Genomic DNA, 22,272 nt, shown 5'->3' on the forward strand with positions numbered 1-22,272 from the left:
GTTTGATAAGGATTCCTATAAAATATGCCTTTTTAAAAACTGGCCTTGATTAATCATTTATGTAAATAAGAAGGGTAAACATAATGTGTGTGTGTTGTGTGTGTGCCTGTGTATTTACTCATATGTATGTGGAATATTTAGGAAAGATGTATAAGAACCTCCAAATAGATGAAACAGGTTGCCTAAAGACAGGAATAGAAAGATAGCTACAGTTCATTCTACAACATTCTGTACCACTTGATTTTTGCACTATGTGAATGCCTTAACTATTCAAATAAATGAAATTAAAAGGAAAACAGAAAGGTTTTGGTTGGTCCACACCCATCTTTTATGCAAAACATTGGTACTGAGGGAGATGTCTAATACTTTGGGGCTTTCACATGAGTGACTAACAGTGGAGGCCCCTTATGGCCCTTATCTCTTGGCTTGACTCATGGAGTATAAGGAATAACAAATGGTGGTAACCTGCCTTCCATTCACTGGAGTGCTGTATGCAGCCTTAGTGTTGCCTGTTAAATGACGCAAATCTCCTTCCTTGCACATGGACATTTTGAGAAGCAAGTGCCAGTAGAAACTTGGGAAATGTAGCATCGTGATGTTGGAGTTCCTGTCACGGCTCAATGGAAACGAATCTGACTCGTATCCAGGAGGACTCAGGTTCGATCCCTGGCCTCACTCAGTGGGTTAAGGATGCGGAGTTACCATGATTTGTGATGTAGGTTGCAGATGTGGCTTGGATCCCGCGTTGCTGTGGCTCTGGTGTAGGAAGGCAGCTACAGCTCCTATTGGACCCCTAGTCTGGGAACCTCCATATGCTGTGGGTGTGGCCCTAAAAAGACAAAAAAAAAAAAAAAATAGCATCATGATGTTGAAACAATAGCCCTTAATACTGTTCCTCGTTTGGGACTGAGTAGGGGTTTCCTGGAGAGTGAGGTTGATTTAGGGATCAGGGATCAGCTGCTGAGGCTGGCACTTGGAAAAGACAGACCAAGCATTCACACCCTAGACCACTCAATACCAGCATTGTCCCCAATCCATCTTTCATAAGGGGGCTCCATGAGGGGGAAGGGATAAAGGAAGGAGAAAAACTAAACCTTTTTAATCCTGTGAAAGAAAATGTAGGAGAGAGGAAAGAATGAATAAGATTTGAGCATGAAAAGCCAGTTGCCAGGAATATTTGGTTTTGAAATCGACTTTGGCTTTTAATCTTAGACTTCACCATCAAGTTTCTTCTGTTTTGTATTCCTCATCCCATCTTTCAGCACTGGCCCCCCTCCACCCCTCCTGCTTTCCTGTTCTCTGTTTCACTCCTTCCATCTCTCAAGGTTTGTCTTCTCCTGGCATTCTTTCCTTTTCATCTCCCTTTCCTTCTTTCTTCACGCTTTGCCTCTCCCTTCCTGAACTCTTTCTCCAGTTCTTTTATAGCTTGAGTCCCTCTCCTTCTCCCCTTTCTCTTGCACAGTACCTCCAAGCTCTCTCCCCTCTTCTTAAGGAAATCAGCCAGACCTCAGATGGAGCTGTTGTCCTGACAACCTAAAGGCGCATCAGGCTTTCATTGAGGCTGGCTGCTGCTGAAGGGGGCAGTTGTGCAAAGCGAGGGGCCACGCTGAGGGGAGGGGAGGGCGGAGGGGATGACGTGGAGGGGCTGTAGAAATCCATGCGGGGGCGGGGGAGGTGCTGAGCGGCGGGAGGGAGGGAGGGACTGGAGGGAGAAACAGGAAAGGAAGAGGGGGAGGGAGACTCTGGGCTGCTGCCGCGCGGCTGTGTGGGTTTCTTTACACTCGCTGGCAGGCTGGGTGCCGGATCCCTCGCCCGCCCAGGAAAGTGGGTTACGGAGGGAAGAGGCTCAGCTCAGATGCTGGCAAAGGAGCATCCAGCCACAGAGACCAGAGAACACCTTCCTTTTTGCTGCCTCGTCTCCATCCTTTCTAGAGGGTTTTATATTTGCACTCTCTCTTTTAAAATTTTGTTTCTTTGACTTTTCCCCACCTCTGCTCTGGTTTTATGAGGGCTTTGTTAAGTCTTAGACGGGAAAGAGACTGAGTGAGGGAAAGAAAGAGGCAAAGTGGAAAGGACCACAAATTGGCAAAGCCTGTTCTGCTTTTGCTGTGGATGAAAGTCCTCTGTTTGTAAAGCCCTCTCGGCGTGAGCAGCACGCGCACCCTCCAGAGTAGCCGGACCCTGCACCGCACCTCGGCGTGGCCACCATGGTCGCCAGAGTTCAGCCTGATCGGAAACAGTTGCCGCTAGTCCTACTGAGATTGCTCTGCCTTCTTCCCACAGGACTGCCTGTTCGCAGCGTGGATTTTAACCGAGGCACCGACAACATCACCGTGAGGCAGGGGGACACGGCCATCCTCAGGTAGGGCTTTCAGTCAACTTTTCTGCTGTGCACAAGTGTGTGTGTGTGTGTGTGTGTGTGTGTGTGTAAGTGTGATCTTGAGCTCCAGCTCCTGATGCTGCAGGCTTGTGGTGTGTCTTGTGTGTGTTTATGCCTTTTATGGACTGGCCCTTATATCTGCCAACAAATTTCAAGGGGATTCTGGTCCCTGTCAAGGATCAGTGGGGTTTGTTAAATTTTGGTTGTTAGGATCTTGTTTCTCCTACTGAAAGAGCGTAACTTCATCTATGGTATTGGTGACATTTGGGCAGTATTCTTGCTTTTGTGATTGCAGATGCTTTGCGCTTAAGAGTTTTGTTGGGATTCCTTAATTGAGAAAGGAGAGTTTTTGAATAATGGCTCTCAGAGAGTGATACACAGTATTGCATCTGTGTGTGTGTGTGTGTGTGTGTGTGTGTGTGTGCTCGCGCGTGCGAATATGTATATAAAAGCTCTTGCTTTGCCAAAGCAGTAGTTTGGATAGGAGACTTTCTGTGAGGATCTTATAATTGACATCTAGGGTAATAAATCAATCTTAGAACTTTGGTTGGTTACTGAGCCTTTTCTGGAATGTGGATAGAAATCAACATAAGAATGAAAACAAGGGAAAAAAGGAACTTGCCAGATTGCTGGTATTTAAGAATTGGAGTGTTAAGCACAGAGGTTAGGAAAGAATTAACCTGCATAAAATGTTATTTGAAATTGATTATTGACCTCAAAGTCTTATCTCCATGCAAACTCTGAAATATAATTTGGGATTGAAATTTGGAAAGGAAGAGTCCTAAGTCCTTGGGAGTTTGACCCCTATAAGGGAGAGTGAGCTAGAGAAACTCGGTTGGAACCTCGCCATAATTCTCTTTCTAAAAAGCTCCATGCTTGTTTTCCTTATTTTCCCTTCTCTCTTTTCCTTCTCCATACACTGCATATACTTGTCCTTTTTTATAGCTTTACTTGAATTTCCATCAGATACTAAAAATAAATAAATAAATAAATAAATAAGAATGAAAGAAAATGTTCTCCTTGGAGATCCTTTAACATCTCATTTCATCCAAATAAAATGACCCAGTGTCAGTCTGTCTATCTAGCTAATATTACTTGTTGTGGCAATAAAAAGCCATATCTGATAGAAAAGAAACCTCTAATCGGCATGTGAGGAGCTGATAGTGCATAAACCCTGGGGCATCAGGGAGCTGTTCTGTAGCAGAGCTGCCTACAGCAGCAAAGTTTTCTTTCCTTTTCTCAGAAATAAATTTGGTTGGCTGTCACAGTGTCCTGCTTTGGGATCTCTCGCCTTGTTAGAGAGGAATGTGTGTGTTGTGCATGTTGTGTTGTTTGTGTGTGTGTGTTGCTGTGGATTGTAAAAACTAAGAAAAGCCTAAGTGTAAGTACTCCTTTCTTCATTTCCTGAGCTTTGAGTGATTATGAATCCCAAAGATCCTCCCATCCAAAGCATATTTTCCTTTCTAGCTCGTCCTGTAAAGCCTGCATGTGTGATTTATCCACATGGAGTAATAAGATTTATAGAGTAATTTATCTGTTTGCAAAGGGATTTGGACATGATGCAGAAAATGTTTTTGCAAACTCGTAAGCATGCCGTCTCAACTGCTAGCATTCATATTCCCCAACATCATTAACCCTTTACAAGTGAAGCGCTCTATAAATTTACACTATCCCTAGAAAGATTTAATTTCACTGATTATATGAGTGAATATGGGGAAAGTGAAGGCCCTAGATGTGTGAGTTTTTATTTCAGTGTGCATGAACTTTGTAAGGTCTTCCTAAGTCAGTATCACCTATATCTTAAGCTGTATTTATCAGTTAGATAAGCATCTAAATGTTAATTTAGAAGGAAAAAATAAGTCTTATATTGTCATACACTATATGCATAGAAGTCTATGTCTTTGAGAAGCAGTCTTGTACATATATATCTATATATGTAAACATATGATATATATGTACTGTGTATCTGTGGCTCCCAGGAAATGGAATTTTTTAAGCATTTCACTTTAGTAGACATTGCAGCATGGAAATGGTGGAAATGGGGGGGGGGCTAGTGGGAATAGAGAATAAATATAGAAGCACTGATTCCCTGAGAAAGAGAAGCTAGACCAACAGGGTATGCAGAGAAGTCACCTGTGAGAGTAAATCACTTTCCCAGACCTCACCTAAAGTGCCCTCTTTTTATTTCCTTTGCCTTGGACAAGGCTTTATTTCTGGGTTGATGGAGCTCTATCAGAAGTAACTATGGAGAGAGTTCCCTTTGTTTTCTTAGCTGACCTTCTTCTCCATCTCTTTAACTGAGTCCAGTAAGCTTTGTGGGTCAGTTTCCTGGTGAAGAATGGCACTCTTGCTTTCTGTTTACAAGTCTAGCCTGGGAAAGGCTTGCTTCCACTTTATTTGTGGCATTTTACTAGGAGCATGGGCTTCCAGGGGAGGAGAGGGAGGAGAACTTGATTCATTGGAAGCAACAGTAGATGTTTGGCTCTGAGAAAGTGAAATGGCAAGGGGAAAAAAAAATTCTCTCTCAGCGAGTCTGTGGCCCTGAATGATCTGAAATGGCAACAGGAGACAAGAGAGGTTTGTAATTTTGATGGTCTAGTAACAGGAGTTTGGCTGGCTGTCCACAAAACATTTACCTACACTGCCTTGCTTCCATGAAACAAATGTTTTTTGGGTGCAACTGATGCTTACTTTTGTATAATTATAATCTTTGATATAAATGTGCATCTTGATAGGAAAGTACATACTAGTCTTGGGATCTTGCTCTGTAATTTCTATCTTTTGGAAAAAAGAAAAGAAAAACTATAGAATAAAGGTGACAAAACAGAGTGGAAAGAGAATCTTATGTATGCTAACCTAACCCTGTTGTTTCCCAGAAGGGATTCTAAATCCTTATGAGCTCCTTTATGAGATTCTTTAAGAGTTTAAGGAAACCACAACACCATCTTTCGTCTCAAAGGCAAAGGACCAGTGTGATTCACAGACCAGTGGTAGCAGCAGCAGCACCTAGGGTGCCTTCCTAAATCTACCGAACCAGAATCTGCCCCAGAATTTGCATTTGTATGAGACATATTTATCCATAGGACTTTACTTTGGGGAAGTCTCAGTTGCTTTTCTCAACAGAGCCCACCTGTGTAACACCCCCAAAAAGTGCAGGAGTTCATCAGTTACTAGATAAGTTTCTCATACTGGTCCTTTCAACCTTCTATCCTTGAACACATTAGGGATTCACTTCTTGGTTCATCTTGGCAGATTGAAACTATGTAGCTATTTTTTTAAATTAAGAGAAAAGTAGAAATAGTGTTCCAATCCAATCTCATTTTTAACAGTCCTACTGACTATATTTTCAGTATCTGTCACATGTATCTGGAAAATTAATTATAAAATAATTGATCCCAATGTATCTGTTTGTAAAGTAACTTTGTAAAAATTACGTATGCTTGCATATCTGGACATATTGCATAAGTTCATATATGATAAAATGCAGAGGCTCCACACTAGTATTGTAACTTTAAGTATTTTAAATCTGAGGTACTGAAATTGTATTTATTTCATAATTCTGATACTAGTTGATGTTTTCAGGATATTGTAATATCTTTCATGGTGATAACATTTTTGTACCATGAGTGTTAGGTATAGGAAACTAAGTATCTAAGTTTAAAAGACTTAAATTTTTATTTTTCAAAATTCTTGGTCTTTATTTCCTTGTTTGTTTCAACACTAATAGAAACGGAAGAAACATTTAAAAGACATGATTATTTGACAGTAAAATATAAAGATTTTCTGCAAATTTCAAGGGAAAAATGGCTTCTCTCCTGTAAAGCATCTGGCACGCCTACATTCACAAAGAAACTGTCAACAATCAAATGTACTCCTGACACAATATGTGATTTTTCTACTGCTTATAATTCACTATTTGAAAACAAACTTTTTGGGCATGGGTCTACAGGAAGAGTTTGAGACAATTATGAAGTTTTCTTTTTCTGTACTTAATTCACTAAAGGTAATCAAAATTTATAGGTTACTATTGATACTTTAAGGTCTCTGGTAGGGCTGAAGTTTGAATTTGTAACAAGTTCTCAGGTGATACAGATGCCTTAGGACTGGGCCAAACTTTGAGAATTATCATTAAATCCTTTATCAAATGTATTTGGTAAATAGTGGAGTAAAGTGTATTATGTATTGTCTATGAATATGGCATATTATATACATTTTTAAAGGATGCTTATGCCCTTATATTGCTTGTTGTGGTTTATGTCCTGAGGAACACAGCAGACAAATCGCATGTGACAAATACAAATTGTTATGATTTGTGTTTCTGTAAATATGAAACACATAACATATAGCACACATAAGGTGATTGTTCTACATAATTTGACTTTGAATAAATTATTTGTGGAATTGTGGCATGAACAACCAAAGATGACCGAACTTGTCCACTAAATCAGTTGGTGGGGATAAAACATTTGTGTTTTTTGAAGCTGGTTCCACATAATAGCAAACTCAGGCAAAAGAAGGATTGGTGCATTTTGCTGTGGTCTCTGAGAGCTCCAAGTACAGATATTTGTGACTCATCTGATGGGAGGTTGCCTTAATGTGTACTGGTCCCCCTCGCTGTCATCACCTGAGCCCCAGAGAGCCTACCTTTCAGGCCATTACTTATTTCCCCTGTTTTGTGAATAACCTGCCTGTTAATTTGTACAACTTAGAAAAGCTGGGCTCTAATTTTGGATCTGTCCTTGCATGCTACATGACTTTGAGAAAATCTCTTAAATATTTTGAACTTCAGTTTTATTTCTAAAATGATGAAATGTAGTTACTCTGTGGGGTTGTTTTAAGGAGCCCGCAAGAGGTAAAGTAGTTTAATTTGGTGAATTGTAAAGTGCTACAGAAAGTATAAAGTGTTAGAGGTTTTCCTACCACATGTAGCGTGTTGTTTAGACTCTAGAGAGCTCTTTTTGCTTCCTTTTTTTTTTTTAAATTTTTTCAGATTGGTATTTTCCAAACTTGAAGGTGTATCCAAAATACCTGGAGTGCTCATTAAAACACAGATTACTTGGCCCTGGACTTCAGAGTTTCTGATTCACTGAAACTCTGGTAGGTCTCTGGTGGGGCTGAAGTTTGAATTTGTAACAAGTTCTCAGGTGATGCAGATGCCTTAGGACTGGGCCACACTTTGAGAATTATCAAGTCTTGCTGCTAGAAATGTGTTTTGCAGATGATCATCTTTGGTATCATATAGTCACTTGCTAAAACCCAAAATCCCAGGGTTTGTTCCAGACCTACTGAATCAGAATCTGCATTTTAATAAGATCCCAAGTGATTCATAAATAAGCATATTAAAGTTGGAGAAATGCTACTTTAGAGAGTTCACAAGCATGGCTGCACATTACACTCTACTGGGGACCTTTTAAAAAATGATGAAACCACATATCCCTGCTTTCAGAAATTCTGATTGATTTAGTTTGGGGTGAGGCTTGGACATTGGTACTTAAAAAATGATTTTGATATGTACCCAAGAGTTGAGAACTGCTGCTTTACTGGTGTAAAAAATCTCTCTTACAGCCATGTTCGGGGCAGCACTTATTACATATGTACCAAAAAAAAAGTATAGTCATGGTATGTGGTTTGAGAAACATTTCAACAGCAAAGATCTATAAATTCAGTTGGGAGAGAGGAAAGAGGTCATCATAGATCCATTTTTTTCCCCACACAATCTCATCCCTATAGTGTCATGGAAAATGGAGTGATTTCATTTTACTATGAATCCGTTTTACATAATATCTATTGAAATAGCATTAAAGCTTGATTTTTAAAATTCTGGTGTCTTATGGTCTCTATATTAGGTAAGATATGGAAGATATTTTAGATTTTTTTTTTTAATGGGAGAAAAGAGACTATATTTAGGTAGAGAAAGTATTGTCAGTCCTAACTTACTCAAACTGGCTTACTTCTGTGTACTTACGTTGTCATATTTGCCACAAATGTGATTTACAAAATAATAGCTATATGTTTGTAGGATTGTAGCTGTAGGATTCAGCTTTTCATAATGGTCAATCTTTAGCTGAAACTTATAGATATGTATTTATATATTGAAGATAAAGAATTTTTATCAAGGATATAAGTTCAGAATATTCAACAAGTAGAGTCGTCTCTTGATATCTGCCAGGGATTGGTTCCAAGACCCCCCTCGAATACCAAAATCTGCAGATGCTCAAGTTCCTAATATAAAATGACATAGTATTTGCATATAACATACGCACGTACTCCTGTATACTTTAAATCATCTCTAGATAACTTATAATACCTAATACAATGTAAATGCTATGTAAATAGTTGTAAATAAAATGTAAATGCTATGTAAATAGTTGCCAATGCTCTGGCAAATTCAAGCTTTGCTTTTTGGAACTTTCTGGAATTTTTCTTCCACGCATTTTCAGTATGAAGTTGGTTGAATCCGTGGATACAGAATCCATGGATAACAGAGGCCCTGCTGTAGTCAGAAGTCCAAGATATGAACAGCTTGAAATAATCTGATCTAGTAAATGAATATAACTGACAATTACTTAGCCTACTACCCAAGCTATTTTTATGATCGAGATACCGTTTATCCAAGTGTTTTGTTAACTGTAAAATGGTATAAATGTAAGCTTTTGATAAGGTTACTATTGTTATGTTCACAGAAGGAAATAACTTAGAAAATTAGAAAACAATAAAATATGCTTTTTATTTATATATCTGTGGTCAAGGTTGGTCATTTGCTCTAAGACGTATATCAATTTTTTCAAGTTCTTTAAAGTCATATGTATCTTAGAGTATAGTTGAGTTTTTTATCAGTGGTGCAGGATGAGCGAACACTTTTTTTATAGTCACCTCGTAATCAAAATACAATCTCAAGTTAATGAGTGACTAACCTTCACGGAACAAAAAACATTGCTTCAGATTTTGTTAATTACTATATGATAAATTGATAGAAATTTAGGGGAGGATAATATCCATTGTGGCACAGTGGTAGCAAATCCGACTAGTATCCATGAGGATGCAGGTTCGATCCCTGGCCTGACTCAGTGGGTTAAGGATTTGGTGTTGCCTCGAGCTGTGGTGTAGGTTGCAGACACTGCGCGGATCCCACATTGCTGTGACCATGGCATAGACCAGCAGCTGCAGCTCTGATTGGGCCACTAGCCTGGGAGCTTCCATATGCTGCAGGTGCAGCCCTAAAAAGACAAATATCTCTATCTATCTATCTATCTATCTATCTATCTATCAATCATCTATCTATCTATCTATCTCTCTCTCTCTCTCTCCATATATATATATGGAGAGAGAGAGAGAGAGAAAGAGAAAGAGAGGAGGAAAAGCCTTGAAGATTAGGCAGTCTTCCATTTCATTTTAAAGTGGTGTAATTGAGAAGAGAAAAATTTAGTTGATTATCTATAGATTTGAGTGACCACTTGAGAAATAGAGTTCATGTCTCTGGATTCTCATTTCAAACTCTTTATTCCACATTACCACTAAAATTATCTTCTTGGTTTGCATGTTATACCATGATCTACCATTTTCTACGCCCTTAAAAATTATGCTAAAAATGTCTCTCCCTCTCTTCTCTGCCTTCTTCTCCCCTCGATCCCCTCCTTCTTTCTTTCCTCCTCTCCCTGTCCTTTCCCTCCGCTCCCGTTGCCTCCTCTCTTCTCTATTTTCCTTTCTCCCCCCTCTTCTGCCCTCTTTTCTTCTCTTTCTCTTCCCCACGAATAAAAACTGAACTTTCCTGTGGGGGAAACATACTTAAGGTAATAGAATGATTTGATTTATGTATAAATTGTAACATGATTACTAAAATCAAATTATTACATCCATCACCTCACATAGTTGTGTGTGTGTGTGTGTGTGTGTGTGTGTTTGTGTGTGGTGAGAACACCCAAAGTCTACTCTCCAAACAAACTTCAGATACACAACCCAGCATTATTAATGTCACCATGCTCTCCTTTAGATCCTCAGAACTTATCTTATAACTGAAAGTTTGTACCTTTTGACTAAATCTCCACACTTAGGCTGCTCCCTCAACCCCCTGATAGTCACCATTCTACTTTATTCCTCTAAGTTATTTTTTTTTGGGGGATTCTGTTTATAAGTGAGATAATACAGAATTTGGCTTGCTCTGTCTAGCTTCTTTCACTTAGCATAATGTCTTCTGGGTTCATGCATATTGTCACAGATGGCAGGATTTTCTTCTTTTTTCATAGATGAATAATGTTCCATCATATGTGTGTAGATACAAATCTCACATTTTATTTGTCCATTCATAGATCAGTGAATGCTTAGATTATTTCTATGTCTTGAATATTTTCAATAATGCTGCAGAGTACAGGAGTGCAGATAGCTCTTTGAGATACTGATTCTGTTTCCTTTAGGTATATACCCAGAAGGGGGATTACTACAGTATATGCATACCTCAGTGTATCATTTACTACACTTAAACATTATATTCACTTGTATCTTGTTTCAGATGTACTATAAGCTTGTCAAAGGCAGGTATCTCAACTACTTTACCTTTTTATTCCAGAATTTAGCTTGGTACCTATAGGTATTCAGATTTATATTTGTTCACTGACTTGAACAGAGAGGGAGTCTCATGCTATAAATCAAGCAGAGCCAAATTGGTGTATAAACGAAGAAACAAATTAATTAGAAGGAGACATAGATGAAGCAAGGTATGCTAGTGGTTAAATCAATCACCTTTTTCAGTCTTCCAGAAAAAGTCAAATAGGGTTTTTTTGTTTGTTTGTTTTTCTGTTTTTTTGCTATTTCTTTGGGCCACTCCCGCGGCATATGGAGGTTCCCCGGCTAGGGGTCTAATCGGAGCTGTAGCCATTGGCCTACGCCAGAGTCACAGCAACACGGGATCCGAGCCATGTCTGCAACCTACACCACAGCTCACGGCAACGCCGGATCCTTAACCCACTGAGCAAGGGACCGAACACCGAACCCGCAACCTCATGGTTCCTAGTCAGATTCGTTAACCACTGCGCCACGATGGGAACTCCAAATAGGGTTGTTTTAGAAGTATCCCAAAGCTTTGGTTACAGGAACCCAGACAAAGTATGTTTCTTCCTCTGAGATTAGCAGCATCTTATAGAACTGAGAGTCACTCAGTGCTCCTGAGGGGAGATGTGAAGAGCTCAGCCTCGCAGGTGGCTGTAAGAGAAGGAAGGGCGATACCCTCACAGAGCTGCTGAGGCTTTCTTCCTTTATGGTGGCTGTGGACTTGCAGGGACCAAGTTGGGGATTGGGGAACAGGATTGTTGTACAGCGGGTGTATTCATCTCATCTCTTTTAATTTCTTGTGAAATGAGACAAGAGGAAGATCACTCACTCTCATTTGACTCAAAGTAATTATTTCTACTGAACAATGATGTCTACCTGAGTTTTACAGTGTAGGGTTCATCATTCCTGGAGAAATTCCAGCTCGAACGTACAGTGAGCTTTGTAATAATCCCCATTTCTCATTAGTACATCTTGCCATAATGCATAAGGGCATTATTTGTATTACGTCGAAGGAAAAATGCAACCCAGCTTATCATACAATAATACATTAGTGGAGTTCCCATTGTGGCTCAGCGGTTAATGAACCTGACTAGCATCTGTGAGAATGCAGGTTTGATCCCTGGCTTCATTTAGTGGGTTGGGGATCCTGTGTTGCTGTGAGCTGCAGGATAGGACACAGATGCGGCTTGGATCTCTTGTTGCTGTGGCTGTGGTGGAGGCCGGCAGCAGAAGCTCTGATTCGACCTCTAGCCTGGGAACCTCCATATGCCACGGGTGCAGCCCTAAAAAGACAAAAAAAAATGCATTAGTATTTATTCCATTATAATTTTTGATGATGCATTACTGTACTGAATGTTTATATTTTGAAATTATCTGGTTAATAATATGCTTTCTAAAGTTGTGCTTTAATCATGCTACTATTTGCCACACTACCTACTAGGAACAAAAAATAACAATGAAAATGATGCAGTTCAACACTAAGTCATGAATAGCCAGAGGAAAACCCTGATTGGAAAAAATAATCTGTTTCCTTATTTCTAATATTTGTGCTTCTTCAGTCACATCTCATTTGAGCATATGTATATCTGGATGTTTGTTTTATCGGGTTTGAACCACTTATGGCTGCCAGTTTATGGCTAATCTTCATCTTGAGATAATCAAAGATTGCTGTCATCTTTTGTGCATTCATGATACAATTGCATGAGCATATCTCAGGATAAGTATTTTCTATTACTGAAAATTAACTTAGGAGACAAATGGATTTTTTAAAATTTATTATTTTTATTAACAAGATTTAGGCTATTTTTTTCATTTCTCCAATACATTATTTATTCTAGAATTGATGGTGATGAAACTTCTTACCACTTGGAAATTGTGTAAGGTTTATTAGGCTTAGGAAAAAGTACTGAGTAATTTTATTTCGGCCTTTACATCAAAATACCATTTAGTGCTCCAAGTCTCTCTTTCACAAGTTCTTGTCAGTCTGCAAACCCCTTCAGTTATTAAGGGGACTTCCTTCTATCACTTTTTCTACCTGTACTTCCATTCATTCATTCATTGTTTCTTTCATTACAAACATTTACTGAACACCTGCTATTGTCAGACATTGAAGTAGGTGCTAGGATTACAATGATAAACCAAATGGATGAATAAAACATCAAGATATCAAATGATACAATGAAAATAAAAGGATGTGACAAAGTGTGACTAGGGTCTTGTTTGGACTGGATAGTTGGGGAAGGAATCTTTGAGGAGATGACATGTAAGTGGAAATGTGATTGACAAGTAATTAGATACGGGAGACTTGGGTGGAACAGCATTCCAAGCAGAAGAAAGACAGTGCTAGGGCTATAAGGTGGAAATTAAACTGGGGGTATTCAAGGAAGAGATTAAAGGCAAGCTAGGGCTGGAGTATAGGACCAAGTGGAAGATGGGAAAGAGATGGGTTTGATGAAGGAGACAGGGACCCCTTCACATGAAACCTGTTAGGCAGGGTGGGGCATCTAGTTATTATTCTGAAGGCTATGAGAAAGCACAGAGGGCTTCACTCAGCAGGGCCACTAGGATCTGATCTGCACTTAGAACACTGCTGTCTTTGTGGAGACGAAATGCAAGTCTGGAGAGCAGCTGGGAGGCTATCACCTCAGCCCAGGTGAGAGATGATGCAGTCTTCAGCTTGGGCAGCTGATGCCCAAGGAAATGGTAAGGAGTGGATGGAATTGCTATATGTTTTAAAGACAGATTCAGTGGGGCTTGTTGGTTGATTTGATGGGATGAAGGGTAAAAGGAAGAGAGGAATCAAGGATGATCACGTTAAATAACATTATAAATCAGCAAAAATATTCCCAACTTTCCAAAAAGAATGGGAAACAGCTGCGCTTGCTGAAATTCCAATGAAGCGATTAGATAACATGAGGTGCATGCATTTCATTTTGGACATGAATGCCCAGAAGGCTGGTCTGTCATCTGTGGTGGAGGACCCCCAAATGATGCTTTGAGCAGCACAGCCAATTGTAAAAGCAGACAGGGCCCAAATGGATTTTTTTTTATTTCTTTTTGACCTATCCTGTGTATCTTTTGTGGCTCTAATCTGATGAACAAATATCTATAAGGAACTGCTTAAAGTCTATAGGGTATCACTAGAATAGAGAAACTTCTAGATTGACCATCAAGAGGCTTAGACCTTAGTTCCACAAAAACTATTGTCTGTATAAAGTGGAGAATTAGCTTCCGTAGTTTCAAGTCTGAAATGGGTATAATTCCTACTTGCCTCTTAAATAAACATGTTGGTGTGGTAAAGTGACATTTTGTTTTTGAATATGATTGAGTACATCACAAGAAATGAATGATGCTATAAAAGGGATGATATATTCAAATTAAAAAAAAAAAAAGGAATTCCCATTGTGGTGCAGCAGAAACAAATCTGATTAGTAACCATGAGGTTGCAGGTTTGATCCCTGGCCTTGCTCAGTGGGTTAAGGATCCTGTGTTGCCGGGAGCTGTGGCGTAGGTCACAGATGTGGCTTAGATCCTGCATTGTTATGGCTGTGGCGTAGGCCCCTACACAACTGTAGCTCTGATTCGACCCCTAGCCTGGAATATCCATATGCCACAGGTGTGGCCCTAAAAAAAAAAAAAGGAAAAAAAATTCCTACATTATCTTATAAATGTCAATGTATAGGAATCACAAATATTTTTACATTAGTACCTTAATCCTTGTATAGAAAATAAAACAACTCAAAATATAGTTCATCCAAAATTGAGTATGTATTTATATAGCATCTGTTATGTGTAAATAATTTATGTCACAAATATAGTTAATTTATTGTATAGATGTGTTTGAACACAAGATTTTTATTTTTAATGTCTTCAGCATATATTTGTAATTATATATAAAAAGTAAAAACATGAGCCTTTTATATGTACAGAAAATTTATATACACAAAATATAAATATGAATATTATTATGAACTTGGGTCATAGCACAAGGAACCTAGTAGGAACCTAACAAATTTGATGCACTAATGATTGGGAAAGTTATTGCAGAAAACCAAATTTTCCAGGTTATCAAGTTTGTGAACAGATGCAGTATATAAGAAGCATCACATGATGGCTTTATTAATTTTTTGTTAATGTTTTATTTTTAATTAATCATTATGCAAGTACAAAAATTATTTTGTAAGGGAAGTCAAACTTAATATTTCTTATTTCTGTTACATCTTATCATAGTCCCTTGTTGACTTTTAAAAAATGCACAACATGAGAGTTGTAAGTTGTTTTATTTCAGGCATAATGAGGACTATAGGCCGGGAGGCATCTCTTCAGATATCTTTGAAAAAACCATCCAAAAACATGGGGGGAAGGCTAGTATATATGTGATTTTGGTGAAGCAGGGAGTTATTATGCAATCAAGCACACATTTTGGAAAAGGTTGCTGCTAGTCACGAGGAGCAGATGTCTTCATGAAAGATTTTAGTGCTTTTTTAGATATGAGGAGATGCAAGGACTTGTTCTGAAGACTTGTTCTGCCAGTTTTCTCAGAGCATAGAGTGCCTCACTCCTGATCTCCATCCTGAGCTCCTTTCAGAGGATGTTGAGAGTCAGCAGCTGCTGTGGCTCATGATTCAATCCTTGTAGAGGTAGACGGCAAATGCCAGTCTCCAGTTCATACCCTAGAAAGTGAAGTAAAATCCTGTAACTTTTTTTTCTATTTGTATTATGGGATAGAAACTAATACTGTCTTAGCTAAATGAGGAATAACTTAAAAAGATAAAGTCAATTCTTTGTATATGTGGTCTCAATTCTAGAGTAAATTTCTTTTTTCTTTTATTCTCAGTCACCAAAAGATCTAGTGTTTGTTAACAAACATTCTTACTTAAGATGAGAAAATGGCCACTGAAAGAGAAGAATAGGTAGATGAAATTTCATTTTGTTTATCAAGTAAAGTGATCATAATTATGCTTTTATATCTTTTTCAATCTTAAAGACCCAAGGCATGTGAAGAAGTGATTAGAGTAGTATAAGTTCAGCTATAAAAATCATAGGTAGGAAACGTGTCACCAAAATAACTTGATAGTGTGATTATAGAAATACTATTGCTAACATTTGAAAACCTGTGGAAAACAGGAAGTATTTTACAGTATTTGTGGTTTCAATATTGTCCTAGTTATAAATAAATGGTGAAAATACTATTAAATCAGCAACCACAGCAATGGCAAAAGTCTAAATGCTAGAACATTTTGAAAAGGAATCAGTGATTACTAGGCGCCAACATAGGTTCTCTGGGAATAAACATGGTCAGTCAATGTCTTTCAAACAAACAAAAATTCCAGACTGGTAGATCAGGAAAATGCCGTTCACTTTGAGTATCTGTATTTTGACAGGTTTCTCCTGATGGACTTAAGAACAGATTGTGGGTCCATAATGAACTAGATTTTTGTTTCAGTTGATTAAATAATCATGTCAAAAAAACCTAATAGATGGTGGTAGAGGATTCTTCTAGTCTGTACTTGCTCATGTTCAATATATGGATAAAAACCCAGGAAGCAACTATTCTACCATGTATATGACACAAAGATAAAAGATTTCCTTTATTGACAGGATTATAAGGTGAAAATTGCTGCAAGCTATTGGGAGACAAATTATAGCTCTCTATTAAAAAAAAAAACATAGAAAATGGCAAAACACTGTAAATCAACTATAATTTTTAAAAAAGAAAAAAAGCATTTTTCATATGTGTGTTTATATCATATCTCATTCAAAAAATAAAAAGAAAGGAAGGAAGAAAAAAAATTTAGGGTGGTTTGTAATTTAAACAGAGCATAATTTAAAAAAGCAAATCAGTTTGAATGATTTTTAAAAAATGAACATTTTTAATTACACAATGAAAATTCCACAGTTTCTGAGCCAGGATACCTAGCTCTAAGTACCACTTCTACCAGTTACCAGCTTTGTAAACATGGGCAAACGCTTATGCCTACTGGACCTCAAGACCTTTATTTATAAAGTGAAAATGATAGTAATAATATTTGCCTTCTTATCTTAGAAGTTTATTCTGAGAATAAAATAAGAAAGATCCGTAATTCCAGTTGTGGGTTCTGTGGGTTCTGCATCCGTGGATTCCACCAACTGTGTATTGGAAAATACTTTTTTTTTTTTTAATTCCAGAAAGTTCTAAAAAGCAAAACTTGAATTTCCCTGAGCACTTAGCAACTATTTAAGCATTTACATTGTATTTACAACTAGTTACAAAGCATTTGCATAGTATTAGGTATTCTAAGTAATCTAGAGATGATTTAAAATATATGCGGAATATGCATGTAGGTTATATGCAAATACTATACAATTTTATATAAGGGATTTGGACATCAGTGAATTTTGATATCAGTGGAGGTCCTGGAACCAATCCTCAGTGGATACCTAGGGACAGATGTATGCAGTTGACTCTTGAACAGTATTGGAGTGGTGCTTAAGGGCCCTGAACCACAGCACATTTGAAAATCCTTCTCTGTGTATTTGGTTCCTCTGAATCTGCAGGAGAATTATGTAGTTCTGCATTACTTAACTTTTGAAAAAAATTCAAATATAAGTGGCTCTGTGCAGTTCACACACATGTTTTTTAAGAGTCAGTTCTATAAACTCATCTAGAGGTATATGTGTACTTATTTTTATAAAAATGTCATTTGTTATTCTGCCAAGTGAAGAAGTAAGTTTTTAGTCATTTTAGTATTTAAGGAAAGTCCAGATAACCACTACTGAGAAATATTATTTGAAAAAACTACATAGTAGAAGGTTGAAGTTGATTTCGCATATCACTACTATTCTGTGGTATCCCGAATTTCTAATCTAGTTTATTTTGTGTATGTGTATTTATTATTTTTGCTGGAATCGCTTTATTACTTTGATCACTTATGAAGGATTCCTTTCAGAAATGGATTCTTTAATCATTTTTCAGTGGGTTTTAAAATTCATGCCTTTATTACTTTCTTCCCACTGTAGAATTTACGAACATGTCAAGAGAGTGGCTATGTTTCATTAAAAGAGAAAATGTATTTAGGTGTATCTTTCTATGTAGAAGAGTATCAAAATAAAATTGGTCTCAGAGAGATACTTTTATATTCATCGAGCTTCATAGAGGTATATAAGTTTGATCAGGTAGAAATGATGACCTCATTGCTTACATTTCCCAGCTCACCTCTATTACGGGGCACACATGTTAATATAATTTTGCCTGAAGTCTACCCTGTAGCCATATTGTTGCCATCTGAACTTGAAAATTATGAAAAGAAAATTTTTTATGTTAACCTTCAAATCATCACTCTGTCTCAAACGCTTGGTTAACATGGCTGAAATTGTTACTTCATTTACTCCCCCAAAGAGTAAAACATGATTCTTCCTCCAAGTTTGCTTCCTCTTGGTTCTTTTCCTACACCAAGGCCTTATATGTCCCAGGCCTTGACCCTTTCTGGTCCTGGCTCCCTCTGAGCCCTGAAATGACTCAGTCTCTTCCCCACTATTTGATGTAAGAACCTTCCTTCTGCTGACTCCTGCCATATCATGAGGGATGATCTCCAATAGGATGGGAATGGAGTAGCAGAGGCCATGGTCTTTGTTTGCCTGTGGGTATATCTTTTATTCTTAAATTAAGGAGCAGATTGTTTATATCACTTCCTTACTTTTCATATCAAGTACCTTTTCCATAAATACTGAAGCAGTAGAACTTCAACATCTGATTTCCTGTACCTACAATTCAGAGGACCTCTGCTGCCACTAAATATGAAGTCAGCCAACAAATGGCATCCATCAATGTGTGTAAACCATGCTTCCACCTTCTGCTGAACCCAGTCTCTTTCACCAAATTGAACACTTTTGCTTTCTTATTTTTTTGTATGCATGTTCCCTTACCTTATCAGTTTTCTTTTTTTAAATTTCTTTTTATTTATTTATTTATTTTCGCTTTTTTAGGGCTGCACCTGCAGCGTATGGAAGTTCCCAGGCTAGGGGTCAAATTGATGTACACCTGCTGGCCTGCACCACAGCTCACAGCAATGCCGGATCCGTAACCCACTGAGCGAGGCCAGGGATCCAACCCGCATCCTTGTGGATACTAGCCACTTTCATTACCACTGAGCTACAATGGGAGCTCCTCTTTTTTTTTTTTTTTTTTTAATGACTTTAATTTACCAAAATACAACTATTAAGATTTATAAACAGCAGTTAGCAGGGTATAAAACCAGTCTCTTTCCTGTTGAGGTGGTAGGTACTAAGCCAATTACCTTGTCATTGCCTTAACAATATTTATGGTGAAAGAAGCACTGTAATGCACAGCTTTGTCTGTGACATGAGGTGACTTTTACATACATAATGTGGCATTTTGGGAAATAGTTTTGAAAGAGCTCAGAAAGTTCAAGCAAACAAAAGTGGATATTTAAAGGGAGAAAGGAAAAGACAGCGACAGGTTAGGGACAAGCAGATTAGGGAAGGATTGGGTGTCAGGGTTTCAGTAAAATACAGATAGCATGGTTTCAAAGTGGGTTATCTGTGTGTAAAGCTGAAAATATTCCCAAGAATGTCACAGTTTCCCAATGGAAAAAAATCTGTAGATGCTAAAATAAAAATGGAGCTTGTTAAAAGATAATGGCAAGGGATCCTAAGAATTATCTAACAAAGTCCTAAATATGTCAGTGTTAATTCCTTGTGGATAAAGTCTCAGTTTCATTCAATCTTATTCCCAAGAGGACAGGTTAGTCAATTAATCCCCAAGCCCTAGTCTCTTAGGAGGCAACATAATCATTACAAAGTGTCCAAATTTCCATATATACCTTAAGCATTATGTATAGACATTCTGTATCTCACATGTAAATTACTGTTTTCAACTCTGTTGTAGAACTCTATTATAATGGAAAATGCATTAAAGAGTTTCTGAATATGTGAGAATTTTGTTTTATTTTGTTTTTCCTATTGGATATTTCTTCATTTACAAAGAGGTAAGAAAATGCATTAGATGATAAAATGATAAAAGAATCATCTTACTTATAAAATTTACAGGCCATTCTATATCAGGGAAGGATAGGTCCACTGGTATTCAGGTAGAGTTGCTTACTGGCAACTGAATCTGAGAGCCTAATGTTTGGAAATAGATCTGAGTTACATAGGATCATTAGCTGTTTTCCTGGTAGGGGATAGTTTAGATGAAATTGCTAAGAGAAGATGTGTAACATGGGTGGTTAGTATGCATAACCCTGTACTAGACATTCTGTGGGGATTAAATAAATGTCCAAGAGAAGTAGATTTACAGCATAAGTTTTGAAGCTTTTCTCATGTGCTGGCCAGCTACTGTCTAAAGCTTTGTCTTAATTTTTAGTATATCATACTTTTTTTAACTAAAGACCATATTGTATAAATTTTAGGCTCCACAAAAACCTGGATCCACACTGTTTTAGTCCATCAAGAAACTTGTACATATGAAAAATTAAGTAACATTGAAGGCAGTATTTTCCCAACAGTGGCTCAAATGGTTCTTCAGAACTTGCTGTGGGCTGCCATGTTACTACAGACATTTTAATGAAAAAGCTTAGTCTTAAAGGTTGTAGTGAAATTCAAATAAGGACAATGGGGACAAAGAGAAAAATAGAAAGATAGGCAGTTCAGTAAAGAGGTGAGGGCAAAATAAATACAGTAAATCAATCTCAGGTTGTGTGCTAGAAGGAAAACCCCAAGAAATCTTTGTTTTCAAACTTTTGACACACTTCTTTATGTCAGGGAAGATTAGTAATTATAATAGAATTCCACCATACTGTAGACTACTTTGGCTCATCATTCTTTACTACAAGATATAGCCTTACTGGGATGTTGACAGCTCTCTGTTGCTTCAAATTTAGGAAATGTGATGATGACTCCAGGTTTCAGGATGAAGAAAGAAGACAAAGAGAAGTCACAGAAGATACATTTATGTTTCAGATTTGGTTTCCCAGTTGTGCTGTAGTGCTTTTACGTTACAGTTATTATTTCTTTTATTTTTCTTTACATTTGGTAAATTTAATGAACTCTCTAAATAAAGAGGCTTCTTTAATCTCACTGCTCTCACTGTACTCCAAATCTTTGTCAGTGCATAACTGACTTCAGCCTTTCCATATATTGAGGTCTTACTTTATGCCAGACACTGGGTCAAATACTGGCAGTGAATGGTAAATAATATGGAGCTTATAGTCAAACATTCTAGATTTTCACTACAGTTTAGATTCTTCTGTAAACACAGCTTTTATCAGTTCTTTTCTCAATAAATTGTAATCAGTTTCCAGAGTATGACCCATCAGCTTTGATTTAAAGGCCTTAGTGTATCTCTCTCTAATACTCATCCTCTTTTTTGGTCAGGAATGTTTCCTGATATCCCATGCCCATATTTCCTTTTTTTTATAGTAATATTGTATTTTCCTTCAAGATGTATGGTTTATTTTTCCCCTTAATTTATATAAATTCTACTCATCTTAAGCCCTCCTTCCTTTAAGAAACTTTTATTTATTTATTTTTTATCTTTTGTCTTTTGTTGTTGTTGTTGCTATTTCTTGGGCCGCTCCCGCGGCATATGGAGATTCCCAGGCTAGGGGTCGAATCGGAGCTGTAGCCACCGGCCTACGCCAGAGCCACAGCAACGCGGGATCCGAGCCGTGTCTGCGACCTACACCACAGCTCACGGCAACGCCGGATCGTTAACCCACTGAACAAGGGCAGGGACCGAACCCGCAACCTCATGGTTCCTAGTCGGATTCGTTAACCACTGCGCCACGACGGGAACTCCAAGAAACTTTTAATTATTTGATCCTTAATTTAAATTTTCCTTATTTATTTTTGAACTCCTAAGCAATACCAAACCATCCCATGCTTGTAATTGTTGCCAGTGATTTCGTGCATTTTATCTTCTGTCCTCAGATAGAATGCAAACTCCCTAAATCATAGAATCAAGCAAAGTTGGAGATCATATGAATACCTTTGTGTGGATAATCTCTCCATCAGTACTTAAAATACTTACTTGCAGTATATCACATTGTCTGAATTTTATTATTTATTTATTTATTTATTTATTTATTTATTTTTGCTTTTTAGGGCCGCATGCGTGGCATACGGAGGTTCCCCAGCTAGGGGTCCAGTCGGAGCTATAGCTGCTGGTATATGTCACAGCCACAGCAGTGCAGGATCCAAGCCCCGTCTGCAAACTACACCACAGCTCACGGCAACACCAGATCCTTAATCCACTGAGCGAGGCCAGGGATCGAACCTGCAACTTTATAGTTTCTAGTCAGATTTGTTTCTGCTGTGCCACAATGGGAACTCCTTTTTTTTTTTTTTTT

General features: G+C 37.9%; 1 protein-coding gene across 6 annotated transcripts in view; it reads left to right on the top strand.

The window, feature by feature from the left end:
• The window catches only part of LSAMP (limbic system-associated membrane protein), a 628,666-nt gene continuing 608,117 nt past the window's right edge, over positions 1,724-22,272 (top strand). For 3 of the 6 annotated variants that reach the window (XM_021068415.1, XM_021068414.1, XM_021068416.1), the window contains exon 1: positions 1,724-2,362. In XM_021068415.1, the coding sequence (XP_020924074.1) occupies positions 2,208-2,362 (155 nt within the window). In that variant the 5' untranslated portion in view covers positions 1,724-2,207. 6 annotated transcript variants of the gene reach the window in all.

Source organism: Sus scrofa, chromosome 13 (assembly GCF_000003025.6).
Source record: "Sus scrofa isolate TJ Tabasco breed Duroc chromosome 13, Sscrofa11.1, whole genome shotgun sequence".
Classification (NCBI taxonomy): Eukaryota; Metazoa; Chordata; class Mammalia; order Artiodactyla; family Suidae; genus Sus; species Sus scrofa.